The sequence below is a fragment of the Bombyx mori genome, chromosome 5 (assembly GCF_030269925.1).
Source record: "Bombyx mori chromosome 5, ASM3026992v2".
NCBI classification, from domain to species: domain Eukaryota; kingdom Metazoa; phylum Arthropoda; class Insecta; order Lepidoptera; family Bombycidae; genus Bombyx; species Bombyx mori.
In genome coordinates, this window is record NC_085111.1 from 8423313 (window position 1) to 8440292 (window position 16980).

The 16980-nt window shown below is 37.6% G+C and overlaps 2 protein-coding genes across 2 annotated transcripts in view; both read left to right on the top strand.

Moving 5' to 3' along the window:
• Positions 1 to 12235: 12235 nt before the first annotated feature.
• LOC101741361 (NADH dehydrogenase [ubiquinone] iron-sulfur protein 3, mitochondrial) lies at positions 12236 to 13677 on the top strand. Its single transcript, XM_004930184.5, has one exon. The coding sequence runs from the start codon at positions 12358 to 12360 to the stop codon at positions 13162 to 13164; it is 807 nt and encodes a 268-aa protein (XP_004930241.3). The 5' UTR covers positions 12236 to 12357; the 3' UTR covers positions 13165 to 13677.
• Positions 13678 to 13902: 225 nt separating this feature from the next.
• Positions 13903 to 16980, top strand: part of LOC101742310 (lachesin) — a 36422-nt gene continuing 33344 nt past the window's right edge. Inside the window, exon 1 of the mRNA XM_012693892.4 lies at positions 13903 to 14097. The gene's annotated coding sequence lies outside the window, so the exon portion shown is untranslated. The remainder of the gene's footprint in view (positions 14098 to 16980) is intronic.

The following is a 16980-nucleotide window of genomic DNA, read 5'->3' on the forward strand; positions in this document are numbered from 1 at the left end:
CGAAAACTAATTAATTCTTGGTGATGTATACAGAGTAATCTATCACAGAAATATTCACCTGAGTGAGTAATTAGGAGCCAAGAAACTAATCTGTGTGAGTATCATTGAATTCGAATACGACGAAGCGGCGATCGATTGATGGTATTTGTCTCAGAAACCTGTACTAGGTGTAGGTACCTACAATCGAATTTAATATTTCTAATGGTAATGAGCAGTCGTGCTCGTCATTCAGTATCATTGCTGCGGGCAGATGTTATGCGGCTTACGAGTAATCGCCACTCCTCCCGGTTTGTGGTGAGTCTGGTACTGGTACCGGCAGCCGCCAACTGCCGACTTGATCTAGCCGGTACATCGCATGGGCAACCTTCCACGCGGTCTGGTGCCTTCTGCTTTGCCCTGAACGACAAGGCTCTCTATGGAGCCATTTCCTCGTCGGGAGACATCTCCAAAAATGATATTATGGGTCCATGCACGAGCGCTCTGACAAGAATGATACGACAAAGGAAAAATGGCAATGAAACGAGTACTCTACATACAATACGACATAATATACTTACTATCTATCATCTAGTTTTAAGCAGCTTTGTCGAAATATACTCTAGCATTTCAAAATCCATTAACCACGTTACGACCCGTCTTCGTTCTCGCACAAAACAAGAGAATACATAAAAACAAATGTTGCGAGTAAATTATTAAAAATCAGAATAAATGGACTGATGTGTGCTGAGTTTTACAGCGGTAATAACTCATAAGTCACCAACGTAATGTGCGTGAAATAGATTCGGCGCGAACAGGGTTGCCAGGCGAATGGATTTGCGTTAGGTAGTAGTAGATGATTGAAAAGCACATTTAAAAAAAAAACACGTAGTAGGAACCTTATTTTTTGGGAATTTAAAACAATTTATAATATTTTATGATTAAAAAACACAGTTTTTAACAACTGCCTCAAACGTGTTGCTGATGAGGGTGATCTGGTTTTTAAGGTTAAATGGTGTAATTATTTAGCTCGCGGCCCATCTAGTTTAAGCGGTTACCGGAGCCCATAGACATCAATAACGCAAATGCAGCGATCCACACTAGGACATGACTGCCCTACCCTTTAAGCCGGAAAGCCTTACTGCACAAATGGATCGGTCGATACGAATGCACTAGGCGTCTTGTCCTTTAGGCCACGACGAATTTAAATATTTTTTTTATCATTAATTTATTTTACACTCCTATTTGAATTGTCAGTCTACCATGACCATAAAAACTGTTAATTATTCGAAATTCGAAAGCTAATGCAAATATATAGGTAATTAAAATTGCAAACTGCAAGAAAATCATTTTTGTTTTTATTCATGCTGACATCCACTTTCTGGAGTTCAATATAATTGTATATTGCACATAAAAGTGCATTTACGTCGCATACATAATGGACTTGAAATAATTGTTGTTGAAAAAGTTGTAAATTTTTTTTTATTGCTTAGTTGGGTGCACGAGCTCACAGCCCATCTGGTGTTAAGTGGTTACTGGAGCCCATAGACATCCATAACGTAAATGTGCCACTCACCTTGAGAATAAATTCTAAGGTTTCAAGTATAGTTACAACGGCTGCCCAACCCTTCAAACCGAAACGCATTACTGCTTCAGGGCAGAAATAGGCAGGGTGGTGGTACCTACCCGCGCGAACTCACAAGAGGTCCAACCCCAGTAATTACGCAAATTATAATTTTGCGGGTTTCACTTTTATTACACGATGTTATTCCTTCACCGTGGAAGTCAATCGTGAACATTTGCTGAGTACGTAATTCATTAGAAAAATTGGTACCCGCCTGGGATTCGAACACAGGTGCATCGCTCAACACGAATGCACCGGACGTCTTATCTCTTAGGCCACGACGACTATCGATAATAGTTGTAAGTTTTATCCCTCCTGGCTGAGCCTTTGCTCGCTCACTTATCCTAGTGAAACTGAAAAGGCCTCCAGGACACCAGTAATCCTGCATTCCATAAAAAAACGTTAATTTGTTTTGAACAAAATACAAATTGTATACAAACTGTACAGAATTGCAGTCTACTGATTAATGGTTCTCGAAGAATATGAAATTATCTACCCTAATGGTTTTATATTCAGCAACCCACACCCTCTTCCAGTTTCTAGAAGAAATGTTTAAATTCAGGCTGCCGCAGCCCGCTGACTCGGAACGCTAAATTAGCCTGCCACGCGGCGGATCGCGTTGTTTGAAATATTATGTGAAATGATAAAATATTAGTTTCGTGATATTTTCATTTTGAGAGACGCTGGTTCACGTATCGCATTTCCGAAACCGTCGAGGAGACGAAAGTTTTCGGGTTATTTTTCACTTGAGTGAGTTATGAATAAATGTTTACTTAATATACCTACTAATAACGTATGCGTATACTGTCTATTATTTTGTTTGGAGCCAAAATATGTTTCTCTTTTCTAAGTATCTGACTGTATCCTGCTCTTTTGAGGGTAACTGAGGACGTTATGACATAATTTTATAGGTTTATATTGATTTCTTCACAGTAATTACGTCATCTATTTCCGTTCGTCAGTAATCTCGCCCAGCGATTTGGCTCTATCCCTGACATCGAAGTCTATAAAAGACGGTAACTACTTACCATCAGGCTGGCCTTAAGCTGGTCTGCCTAAAAGAGCAATAAAAAATAACTAATAAATTAACGAGTTTCCCCCCATAGTAGACCTTTGACAATGAAAAAACAACTTAAAAGTAATGTTTATAATACCAGTATTTACATTAACCAAGGAACACGATATTTTTTTTCCAAAACCAATATAAAGTCAACATTACAGAAACAAGTTGAACAAACTGTGCATACACTAAATGACGTAGCAAGTGGACGTTCGCATTTTACTGAAAGCTGTCATATTGTGTACAAACTGTTAATTGGTCTGCACAAACAACATACCCTTTCGTTTTATTTATTCTGAAAACAATAAACATTTTCTCCATTTCGTATTTGATTAAACAATATTTCAAAATTTCGTACATCGCATTGCTAGATCATATACAGTAAGCTGACAGCGAAAATAACCTAACCAATTAGTCCCAGTTCAGTTGCAAATTCTAATCATTTCGGTTATGTAGTACATAGAGATGTAGTAGTGAAGTATTGAAAACCCACTATTCTTAAAATGGAATTCGTATATTATAAAAAAAAATTGGAATGGGGTGGCCTGTTCTGTGTTCATAAAAAAAAGTAGAACCGAAATAACGGCGACGAAGGCTGGCTCTTGAACGGCAATGAATAATCCTCGCGTCAGCTCCACGCAAGCTGACTGCCCAATTAAAAACGTACTCTTGCCACGATTTTTAGCTTAGAATATTGTATAATAAGCCAATAAAATACCCTACTTTACGCCCTACGAGCCGGTGGCTGGCCATGAAATATGCACTTCCCTCCCTCATTACGGAAAGTACAAAATTATATGCAAGAGCCGAGACCGGAATCTCGGTTACTACTTTAATTTAGGATTTTAATATGTCTATTTTACTTTACTGACCAAGCTCTTGACATTAGTAGTGATTTTTTTTTATATTCTTTCAAATTGTAAGTGCTAATGGATGTTGGGGAACACTTTTTGTATATGAGGAATTTAAAAACGGGCTGCGGTATGCTGTCTCTATAATTTCTTTCACCTGAAAATCTAACAAAGCATCAGTTTCTTCCGCACGATTCTCCTCCATTGGTTCCGACATCCAGCAAGACGTACCCCTTCCTTCGGTGACGTTAATATTGAAGGCTATGCGTATCTGTCCTCTCGAATATTTTGAAAGCAAATGACTCTGGTATGGACAAGAGCCTTCCTCTTGTCCATACCAGAGTCATTTGCTTTTAATATTGAAGTTATCAAATTAACATGGTATTTTTTAAAAGTCTAAAGCCATAAATTATCTAGGAGTTGCTTTCTTAGTTTAATGCAATTAGCTATCCCGTTAATGAATGAGCGGTAAATCGTCACTAACAAGTCCCAGCTAAAGATTGGACATGTTTTTTTTTTTTTTTTTTTTTATTACTTAGATGGGTGGACGAGCTCACAGCCCACCTTATATTAAGTAGTTACTGGAGCCCATAGACATCTACAACGTAAATGCGCCACCCATCTTAAGATATAAGTTCTAAGGTCTCAAGTATAGTTACAACGGCTGCCCCACCCTTCAAACCGAAACTAATTACTGCTTCACGGCAGAAATAGGCAGGGTGGTGGTGCCTACCCGCGCGGACTCACAAGAGGTCCTACCACCAGTAATGTAGCGCAATGTTTTCTCATTAATTGCATTTAAAACTTACAAAAATAGCTCATTGAAAGAAAGATTACTACTTCTATTCCCTTCGTTACAACAGCTATTTTTAGTGCAAGTGCAATACGTTCATTAAACCGGTGTAAACCACGACAGACATATAAGATACATTGTCACGTCCGTTACACTATTAAAACCGCTAGTGGTCACGCTACCGTTCATGAAAAATAAAATGAAAAAACTTATTATCTTACTTTGTGTAAATAAAGAAACCTACACATCCTTTTAAGGGGTGCTTTAAAGAGGTAATTTGTTAATGGAGCGGCCGCAAATCTGCCGCTATCTGATGCCCCAACGACCCGCCTTTTCGAAACAAGTAAACTCCTGATGTTTTTTTTTTTCTAAGTAATGTCCGCGACGCGCCTTGTTTAGTACCCCTTCCGCGATAAGAACTCTTAAAAAGATATTAAGGGCTTTTAAAGAAATTGTCTTGTGCACTCGTTTAAGACAGCGCAGATAATCGTCTTAAGAACCATTTGCTGCAAATGTGAAACGCTTGTTCAAAGAATTCTGTGTTAAGAAAAGTGCATATTGCAATTGTGTAAAATGTATTTGGGTGTATAAGTATGTACCTAATATTACCAGAATACATATTATACTTAACATGAAATGACTTCCATAACTCAATAGATTAGAAACTGGTTTCACATAGACCACGGTAGTGCTTCCTTGACTTTGTTTGATAATGCCCTGAGTGGTTATTATTTTTTCATTCAATTACACCAATAGCATGCTGTCTTGTTTAATGAATACTAAGTGTTAATTGTCTTAAATGTAACGAAATATAGCACGCTAGATTTTCAGATCATTATTTCTAATATAATTCGTTCCATTCTACAGCATAAATACTCTTAGACATTTTCTTCTCGTGTCCATACTTTTAAGGGAAATGCTATAAAGTTTTCTCCCTCCAGGGTTATCTTCGTTTTTCTGCGAGCTACGTGCCATTTCGTCTTGCTAAGTACTTGCGAGCTTAAATTATACAAGATCTTAAGATAACCTTTCTACGCTATTTAACGCATCGCCTTTATTTTTGTGTACACATATGAAGCGGTATCTGAAACATTGAAACTCAAATCAAATACTTATTTCCGTTAGAATAGTGACCATACCACCGTTCAGACTGAAACAAGTGAAATGAGCAAGAGTCCGGTACCATCACGTTTACTGCGGGTAGGACGTCTTGTGAGTCCGCACTGGTAGGTACCACCACCCTGCCTATTTCTGCCGTGAAGCAGTAATCCATTTCGGTTTAAACGGCAGGGTAGCCGTTGTACTGTTAAAAGTAAGACCTCACAACTCATGTCTCAAAATAGGTGGCGGCATTTACGTTGTAGATGTCTATGGGCTAAAAAATAATAGAGGCAATAGAGGAAATCACAACAACAGCAAACCCGCCCTCAAAATACACACGTAACTTCAACCTCATGCCACAATGAGTGAGGGTGATAGAATTCATAATGAAATTATTCTCTTTAGTAACAAACTTCAACAAGTAAGCCGTGAACATATTTTAAATTGATAGGTATAACTTTAATATGTATGTATGTAAAACAAGTCAACTCCTTTATTATACATATTTCACGAACAAAATTTTCAAAGTTACAAAAATATATTTGAAGATATCGGAATATTCTTCGTTAAAAAAGAATAAAACAAACATGTATCGAACAGCAATAAATTCATGTTAAAAAATACCTTACTTTTAATTTTCTGAACATCATTCTATAATTCGCCATTGATGGGATTTGATTTTAAAAACTTGAATCATAAGGTTGAATTCGGCGCAGTATGATGAGCAACTTATTATATCATAATAGGTTCTCATGAAATAGCGATCACACGCCTATCAGACAAACTGTCAACACGTCATAATTAGAGCGCAATGCTTTACAAGTATTGTTTACAATATCTCGGCTACCAGTGATTAATACAAACATACTTAGTCCAAAAGCGCGGTTTTGTTTACATAGGGCCACTTGTTCGACGAACATGCAAGTCGAGGGGAAACAAACAAATTCATAGATTTTGATTGTTAGTTTTAATATTTCAGGAAACACTGCTGAAAGATTTTGGAGATACTCATTAAATACATACCGGTTTTTGTTTCGATTTAAACTTTTTCAAATTAAAAACATATTGATTTACTTAAGCATGTCAATTTAATATTACTACCAATATAAATAATTTAAGTTTTAAAACGTATTACATAAAATTTTGTGTCACAATTATTTAAATGTTTACATAACTTTTCTTAAAACAAAAATTATTTAAAACAAAAGTATCAATATACAATGAAATTGCTAAATTAATTAATACTTGAAGGAAGTTAAGTGAGCCATCGCCCGAGGCTCTAAAATCTTTTATTTTTGTTAATGTATTAAATAAAATAGAATCGTATGAACTTCGTTCAAGGTTAAAAAAATATTCAGAAGCAAAATAAAAACGAATAGCGATTCAAGTTAGCATTCGCGTTTTTTTTTTATTGCTTAGATGGGAGGACGAGCTCACAGCCCACCTGATGTTAAGTGGTTACTGGAGCCCATAGACATCTACAGCGTAAATGCGCCACCCACCTTGAGATATAAGTTCTAAGGTCTCAAGTATAGTTACAACGGCTGCCCTACCCTTCAAACCGAAACGCATTACTGCTCCACGGCAGAAATAGGCAGGGTGGTGGTACCTACCCGCGCGGACTCACAAGAGGTCTTACCACCAGTAATTATGCAAATTATAATTTTGCGGGTTTGATTTTTATTACACGATGTTATTCCTTCACCGTGGAAGTCAATCGTGAACATTTGTTGAGTACGTATTTCATTAGAAAAAAATTGGTACGCGCCTGTGGGATTCGAACGCCGGTGCATCGCTTCAACACGAATGCACCGGACGTCTTATCTTTTAGGCCACGACTACTTCAATCGCGTTGTGATATCTATGTAATAAAAGGAACCGTTCATCACTTCAAATCAGATGTTCAAGTGCTCGTTAACCTGTCTAAGCAAAAAACAATAATAAACTACAAAGAACAAAAACAGTCGGTTCAAATCGATACAGATTATTGAAAATAATGAACTAGAATATCGCCCTGTATCTAGTAGCATTTAAAGCATGAAAAATTCGTTTTTAGTGTCGAAAACAGACATATGATAATTACTGTTCAATTTTCATGGATATTGTGTATATATACATATCTTACTGTATCTGTACTTACGTTACATGAAACATTTCTTACGGCAGTGTGTGTTCGTTTATACAAGTTAAAATTGTAGAGTTCATTCGAAATAGCCATTGAGCATTTGTTTTAATTATTTGAACAGGCTACTACTAGGCTTAACTAGGCTTTAGTTATTTAAGCATTATACTTTCGGAAGATTTACCACTGCGCATCATATGGAATGGAACTATTTGAACTGGTGGTAGGACCTCTTATGAGTCCGCACGGGTAGGTACCACCACCCCGCCTATTTCGGCCGTGAAGCAGTAATGCGTCTCGGTTTGAAGGGCGGGTCAGCCGTTGTAACTATACTGAGACCTTAGAACTTATATCTCAAGGTGGGTGGCGCATTTACGTTGTAGATGTCTATGGGCTCCAGTAACCACTTAACACCAGGTGGGCTGTGAGATCGTCCACCCATGTAAGCAATAAAACAAAAACAAAAAATGGAATATTTTAGGAACTCCATCTAGTCAAGACGTTTGAGGCTTGCAATGCTCTCTAAAAAAGAACATACGAAAAATCAAGGAGATTAAAAGTAGAAACGAGACCACGTCCGGTAAAATCGTTTTCTATATTTTCTCATCTTATTTCCTTCAAAAAAAAACTAGTCAGTTTGTATTCTACCACTTTTTAGGCAAACTATCTAACTGCAAATAAATTATTAAGGATCGTACTGGAAATTGAATGTTAATTCTCTCACAATGTAGTAGTTATTTTATTAGTAAATTGAATTTCTACAGAATATCAATGTGCATGATATGCTATCAAAATTTGCTTGTCAACGTTGGTCGCATTTTTAAATTATTATATCTGGTCCTACTTGTTTTTAACTCGTCTGTAACATGAGTACACTTAACATAGCAGGAAATTCTAGCTAGAGTTCTTTAAGTATATATCATTTAGCTAGAACATTTTTTTTATTGCTTAGATTGGTGGACGAGCTCACAGCCCACCTGGTGTTAAGTGGTTACTGAAGCGCATAGACATCTACAACGTAAATGCGCCACCCACCTTGAGATATAAGTTCTAAGGTCTCAGTATAGTTACAACGGCTACCCCATCCTTCAAACCGAAATGCATTACTGCTTCACGGCAGAAATAGGAATAGAATACCCGTGTGGACTCACAAGAGGTCCTACCACCAGTATAGATAAACTATAAGCTTGAATATCAGCAACATAATTATTTAAAGAAATTTCTTGGCAATTTTAAAATTTCAAAGAGAACACGTCTGTTTAGATTAGAGTGGTACTGTCGGGATGAGATCGCGGTCGCGACCGGAAACTCAGATTCACCTAAATTGCCAGAGATGTTAAGTATCCTGACTCGTTTTAAAATGATTAAATATTAAATAGCTCAGGGTACGCGGAGCAGATGATGCTTCTACGGTTTGGAACAGGAAAACGAGTAGTGCCTTTTTATAAGTTTGTAGAAGAATCTTTTTAAAAGTTAATACTAGAACATTACTACATAGTATAAAACAAAGTCGCTTTCTCTGTCCCTATATCTGTCTGTCCCTATGTATGCTTAAATGTTTAAAACTACGTAACGGATTTTGATGCAGTTTTTTAATCGATAGAGTGATTGGAGAATAAGGTTTATATGTATAATAACATCCATTAAATAGTTGTGAAATCAATAATAAATTACAGTTTCCGAAGCGAAGCGAAAGCGGGTCGCTAGTATACTATAAAAATAAAACAAACTTTATAAATATTTTGGTAATTACGAGAACTTTTGTAATGACATATTCTGATCACAAATCTTCGTATTATTAAGCCATTAGTTGGATATGCTTAGACCGCTGGCCATCTTCGTTTTAAGTGAATTGCTTTAGGTCAAAGAGCTACCTAAATAACTACATGATGTATCTTTAAAAAAATATGGAATCATCCTGTGTAGCTACAGGCGGCAGATGATATCTAATTAGCCACCCGCCTTTAAGTGCATAATTTGAAACCAGTGCCGAAACAAGGAAATTTATTGTCATGTACCGTTATAATTAGCAGAAGAATTTGTAATTACTATACAATTAATATAGGCTCGGATTAGATTTCGTTTCTATTTGGACCGCGATGAACAAGCCAATGAACTAACTGATTTTGACGATATTCGGTATGCAATAGTGGGAAACCCTGGAAAATAATCAAGCCTACCTTTCATCCTACTGCTAGGTATGGGTCTCCGCACATGCGATATAAATTATAGTTGACGCGTCAAACCTGGAAATGGAAAGCTAGTAAATTAAAGCTACCTCGGACAAAGAATTAGTCTAGCTATTCAAAGGGGGAACGCTGCCAGTATCTTCGGAACCTTGCCTAAAGGGACCCCTTTTAGGCAATATATTTTAGTTATTACATTACATTTTTTAAGGTTTTTATTTTTAGATTCATTGTTCTAGTATATATTTATTTATAAACAGATATTGTCAACTATCTAAGTTACTCGACATTAAACTTTTTATTGATGTTTTGATCGTACGTTAATATATTTTGAGTCCGAGATCTAAACTAAAACCTTTTAACCACGCCAACAAATATTCAAATTATCTTGCTCATCTGTGTCGGTTTTATATGGTCGTATTTTTAATGCTACTTGGCACTATCATGTAGCAGTGACGTGTCGTTCCAGTCCGTGCCCAGAACCACGCATGCGCAGCGCTACCACCGGAAGCCGGAAGTTGTGGTGTTGCGGCGCACAATCTGGAGTTGGACGGCGGGAAATACTGAATCAAGTGCAGCCTGTACCCCGTGTTATATGTATGGCACTGTTAAAGATAAATGGGAACGTTTTCGTAGTATGATATCCAAAACCATAGAGTAATTTTAGTCTGGATTAATTGCCTGACAATACGCGCTTTTGTGTTTTGGTGCAGGAATTGGAATAATAATATTTGTGCTTACAATATCAGCATTTTGATAGTTCGTTGAAAATGTATTTACGTAATTATTTATGGCTTCGGTGAAGTACTAGGAAATGAAAGAAGCGTGAAAATATGATTAAAGTTTTGAGATAAGTGGCAGACGTTATCACAACGCATCCACACTTTACAAAACTTGCATACGCCACGTCATGACGTATGCAAGCGTAGTGTTCGCCCACGCGGCCCGCCCCAAACTGAAGCCTCTTCAGGCTATTCAATCCCGATTCTGCAGAATTGCCGTCGGAGCACCATCGTTCCTGAGGAACGTGGTTCTCCACGATGACCTGGAGCTCGACTCTGTCAGTAAGTATCTACTGTCGGTATCATTGCGCCACTTCGAGAAGGCGGCACGACATGAGAACCCTCTTGTCGTGGCCGCTGGAAACTACATACCCGATCCTGTAGACCGAATAGTAAGCAGTCGACGTCGCCCAAAGCACGTCATTACGGATCCTCCCGATCCATTAACGGTGCTTTTAGGCACTACAAGCACCGGTCACCGTCCTCGTCGAACTCGTTGCTTTTGACGAAGGGCTCGACGAGCGAATTGACCCATAGACGCAGCCCACTGAGTTCCTCGCCAGATCTCAGTGGGGCGCTTTTCCGATCCGTTGGTAGATTCTGCGAAGCACTGCTCTTGCTAGGGCCAGCGTTAGCATCATTCCGGCTTGAGCCCCGTGAGCTCACCAACTAGTTAAGGTTACGCTAAAAATTAGCCTCTCAAGGCTATCAAATTAGGTAGGGAAAAAACCAACATAAATAACACAGCATAAATTTCGCCGATCATCTTGAGAGAAAGGTGAAGATCGTAATATGTCTATTCCAACCCCTCACAACAGAATGCAAAAGTTTATGGCTGAAGTTTGTAGGATAGTTGCATCAATCCGTGTAGTGTTTCAACATGACTCATTACCGATAATAATAACCTCTCTCTAAACGCTGGAGTTTGGGATAAATAAAAATTAAAACTGTATTAATTAGCCCACCGACAGAACACTTTAAAATTCTTAATTCATTTCTCCGCTTCGCTTCAGGTGATCCGTTCGCTGTTTCGCCTTGAAAACCAATTACTGACTGCTTTGTGCCATCTCTGCAACGCATTTCAAGTCGATACGACATTCCTAGAATTATCGAGAACATTCCACACAAGTCGAGTATTTTCGATGTGTTCTTCCGCTATCTGGCAAAAGATGGCGTTGTACTCTTCGATCTTTCTCGGCGTTACGAGATTCCTTTGATATTCGTTTTGGCTATTTGGCGATAGATGGCGTTACTCTTACCGTCGTAACACTACGTACCTATTGGGATTTCTGAATAACTAATTGAGTTGAAACTGTAATATTGATAGAAATTACCTTAAAGCTGTGTAAAAAGGTAATACGAATTTCGTACGTTTCAAGTTTAAAATTGTATTTGTGTGTAGACGTCTAGTCTTACGGGACACATGTCGAAACTTCCACACGGAAACTTCTCCGAACGGAGAGTAAAGCCTTGTTAGTCGTGTACCACATCCCGGGCCTACGGTTTTATGTCTTCATAATTTAATAAAAACAGTAATTTGTGGGCTTTTACCGTAATTATCATTAAGGAACCGGAAAGTTAAGCGCCAAGCTGGAACTTTCTTGTTTAGATTAAAGATTCCGTTCGGATGTGTGGGCATTTTTCAATGTAACTTTCAATTTTCTAATAATAACGTAAAAAGTCTTAAAACGAAAAGATTTCTTTCATAGATTTATTTTCATTGTCAAATAAGACAACTGACAACAAATAAGACAGAGTGTCATTACCCTAAAAACGTCAAAAACTTAATTCGAAGCGAATTATACATTCACATAAAGCCGTATTGGTTTTTATTACACAAAAAAAGCATTCAATAGTCAATAATGAACCGTTTTTTCTCGTCTTACAGCAAAAGATCTATCACGTCGATTTTGAGACGTCAATTCCATGCGTCAAATAGGCTCCACTCAGATGACGGCAAACAATCTGTACAAATTGGCAATCCGTTTTGTCTGAAGCCCGTTGAATGCGAGAATCATACGCTCAGGAAACACGACAATTTGAGACGTCAACGACTTTACGAGTTCGGCCTGTACGTTGCCGCTTGTTTACCGAAATACGTCCAGAAGGTGCAGATGCAATTCAACGATCAACTTGAAATACTCATTGTGCCCGATGGCTTGTTCCAAGTGCTGAGTTTCTTGCGCAATCACCAACACGCATGTTGCAACCAGTGTTCCTGCGTAACAGCTATAGACGTTCCGACGAGGCAGTTTCGATTCGAAGTCGTATATTGCCTGCTCAGTATAAGGTTCGGCGAACGAATTCGAGTTAAAACCTACACAGATGAATTAACGCCGCTGCACTCCGCGTGCGAATTGTGGCAAAGCTGCAACTGGTTCGAACGTGAGGTATACGATATGTTTGGTATTGTGTTTACTCATCACCCGGATCTGAGAAGGATTTTAACTGACTATGGATTCGTCGGTCACCCCCTTCGAAAAGATTTTCCATTAATCGGCTACACTGAGGTTCGTTACGATGACGAGCTGAAGAAACTTGTTTATGAGCCCGTCGAGTATGCTCAAGAAATGCGCCGCTATCAACTGGAGTCTCCTTGGAATTACATGAATAACTTTCACGAGGGATACAACAATCCAAAGCCAATAGATAAAAAAAAGAAAAATTAAAATCTACTTTTGTAAGATCACAAGTACATAATAATTGTTTTTGAATATTTAAAGTCTAGATTACAATTTGATTGTTCACTACAATCGAGCGACTAATTACTCTCAGATAGTAGAGCATCTGGCAATTATTCTCACATACTTATGTAAACCTTTCATTTCCGCTCAATCAACCAGATGACGGTCTTTTCAAACGACTCGATTAATAACTTAAGAAATTAGCGGAAAGTGCCTTAATTATTCCATCTTCATTCAATTAATTTGGTAGATTTGTAAGTCAGCCAAATTAGATTCGGATAGATCATTATAATGCAAAAAGGACTGCAATGTTCGTAAAGTAATTAATGTTGGTCAAAGATCAAAATTGTTGTTGATATCAAGATTAATTAATGAAAAGGTACTAATTGGCGTCGTTTGATTTCTCGAGAGTTGATGAGAAGATTAATTTAATTGTAATTACAGTATTTGTATACAATGGAATTTTAATACATGTTTTGGTAGTATTGTAAATTGGAATAGCATCGTAAATTAATTTCCTATATATTCATGTCGAATCCTCTTTAACGCCAAGCCATTAATTACCATAAAACGCAATTTAAATTTCCCCAGTAAAATATTTAGGTTTGTGGAAAGAAATACAAGAATATTTTCTAAGTGACATCGGCTTCATATTATCTTCCCCATTATATGGACATCTGCGTATAAGAATAACGACAGAGCGATGGACTGAATGAACAATCTGCTTCAATCGTTGTTGGTGGAGACTGGCGCCTCAGTGTGTAGCGCGCCCTCGCCTCTGCCGTTCGTTTGTTCGCGCCGCGTGCTCCCTCCGGCCCTCTCAAACTTGCCGCGCTAAACAAAAACTTTTTCGAAAACCTAAAATACTTTTACTGCTATATTATATGAACAGTAATGACAAATGTGTTGCTGAGGAAGGTGAGTAACGAAAGAGTTTGGTATTTTTTTCAAAAGAAAAATAAAAGTTTTAATTTGTGTGTATTAGTGGTGGCAGGACCTCTTGTGAGTCCGCGCGGGTGGGTACCACCACCCTGCCTATTTTTGCCGTGAAGCAGTAATGCGTTTCGGTTTGAAGGGCGGGGCAGCCGTTGTAACTATACTTGAGAACTTATATCTCAAGGTGGGTGGCGCATTTACGTTGTGGATGTCTATGGGCTCCAGTAACCACTTAACACCAGGTGGGCTGTGAGCTCGTCCACCCACCTAAGCAACAAAAAAAAAAGTAGTGTTTTGACTTTGATATTGTTATTGCTGGTCTTCAGGTTAATAAGTTAGTGTATACAACAATTTTTGGACTAATCCTAATCTTACGATGGTATTTTCGGTGCTTACATTAATACTTCTACTTAACTATTGTGCTTTCAGGAGCACTGTTTATGTAGGTACAGCGATGATAATGATAACTGTTCAGATATATAATATGTACTTGTCCTTAGATTGCGTAATTTGATAGCGTAAACTTTCCATCAACATCTTAAGAAGCTTTCGCAATTCAGCTGATTTTAGGTCCGGTATAGAAGTAGCGTTTTGTTAATAGGGCATAAACGGTGCGGCTTCTCGATAAAATTCATTCATTGCTCGCTTGGGTCATAGATAACGCCACAAGCGAGTATTATGACTTCAGTATTATTTATTTCTTGTATTTTTATAATAACTAGAGGTCCCGCAGTAGTCGAAATTCGACTATAATTAATTGGAATTGTAAGTTTGTACACTATTATGATTGTATTTTATACTTCTATAATCACAAATTTCGCCAAAGCTACACTATAAAAAATATTAATAAAGACAAACAATATTTAATCTATTCTCAATTTGACCACAGACGTCGAGAACAAAAGTTTGACAATAAATATTATGCATGCGTGTGTGCGTCAAATACATGGTATGTAGTGTGTGTAATGTTTTCTTTATTGATTTAATGTATCTTTTATGCATTATTTAAAAAAAAAATTAGCATTGTGCACTTCTTCTCTATATTCTCTATAAGTGTGGAAAATTTCATACTCCTCCGTCCGCGCAATTTTCGTGAAAAGGGGTACAAAGTTTTTGCTTCACGTATTAATATATAGATTATAAAGTACCATTAATGTAAATGTCATGATGAAATCTAAAACCGTCTGATATGTCCTTTGCGGGTGCAAAAATTGTAGTTTACGACTTTTTTTTATTAGAAAGGTGAACGAACCCACAGTCCACATGGTGTTAAGTGGCTGCCAGAGCCCACAGACATCACAAAGGGAAAGCCACCATTCATCTTGAGATATGACGCCTAACTACAACTGTATAGTATAATCAATGTCCCTTCCCTCAAACCGGAATGCATTACGGCATGCTTTATGATATAAATAGGCAGGATTGTAGATCTACTTACCTATGCGAGCTCTCAACTCAAGATTACAATAATTACGCAAGTTATAATTTTTCCATCATCCAGGCAGTCATTCGTCAGCTTGTGATAAGTATGTGCGGGTAGCCATCATTAAACACAAGATACTTGACAGATGGCTAAATCTTGCCAACGATAAGTATAAAATATTCAGGCAACAATATTTGGGCTGCTGGTCTACCGGACAATTTCGCTCGTTCGGTGGAAAATCTTCCATTTATCGTTATCGCCCTAAAGTGGTACGTATTTCATTTAAAAAAGGAGCCGGGACAGATAAAATTAAGACTTAGGCCGCAATTCTCAAGGTTGATGCCGGAATACACCCTGCGGTGTCTATGGGTGATGCTAACAAATGACATTAGGTTGAACATGTTCAACAGTTTGTCACGGTATTTTTTCTCGATTTCTCTTCTATCGAGCTTAATCCTCATTATACAGCCCACGATACCTGCCCACGCAGTAGCTACGGATCTCCCGGTTGAACGGCTACCCGTATACATCTGACGGTGGATCGGTAGTTAGTGCCCCCGGTGAATCGTTAGTTCGATTCACGCATCGGGCGTGCGATGAACAGGTTTGTGTGCTCTATGCTTAGGTGTTTAATATCTATATATTTGTAAAGAAAAACCTTTATTATTTAAAACTCTTTAGTTTTGAAAAATGATTTTTCTTCTGTGTCATAGAATGAAGTCTGTTATTGAGAAAAAAGAGAGCTCAGTTTTGTAGAGTTTATTAATACTGTTTACTGTTTAATTTTTTATATTAGTGTTAAAAGAGATTAGTGTTAAGAGAGAAGGCTTTAAATGTTGTTTTCTTATTATACATATAATAGAAAACGCAGTTAAGCCTTTTATTGTTAATTCATTCTGAAGTGCCTAATATCATTATATATGTACATGCATATTTGAATCAGTCTCTGGTTTCCGTAGTACAGGGAATCCTAATTTGAGGCCAGTTTACCGAGTGTGACTTGCTGTGAAAATATATCAATGTTGTGGTCTTTGTAAAATTTGAAATCGAAGCCGACGCGTGTTCGAATTTCGTGCTTTATCTAACAACTGTTCAAATATTTGTATCCGGCGCAGAAAGTTTTCGAACGGAAGCCAGAAATATCAGACGCTAATTGTTTTTAAGTTTCCCGCAGTACATCAACAATCCACTAATTGAATTCTATTAGTGCTATCTCCCTTGGACATTACCGGTTATCAACCTAAATTTGTCAATTAATCATCCGATAGCGATCATGATTGTAAACGAAACTTTTTTAGCGTCCAACGTTGAGGGTACAGACATGAATGTGATTATCCTCAACCACTTCAAGTAACCATTAAAAACCATGATGTATCATAATTTTCAAGGGATTTTATGACCTGGTAACTGAAACCTTTAAGTCATATCTTATTTTAATTTAT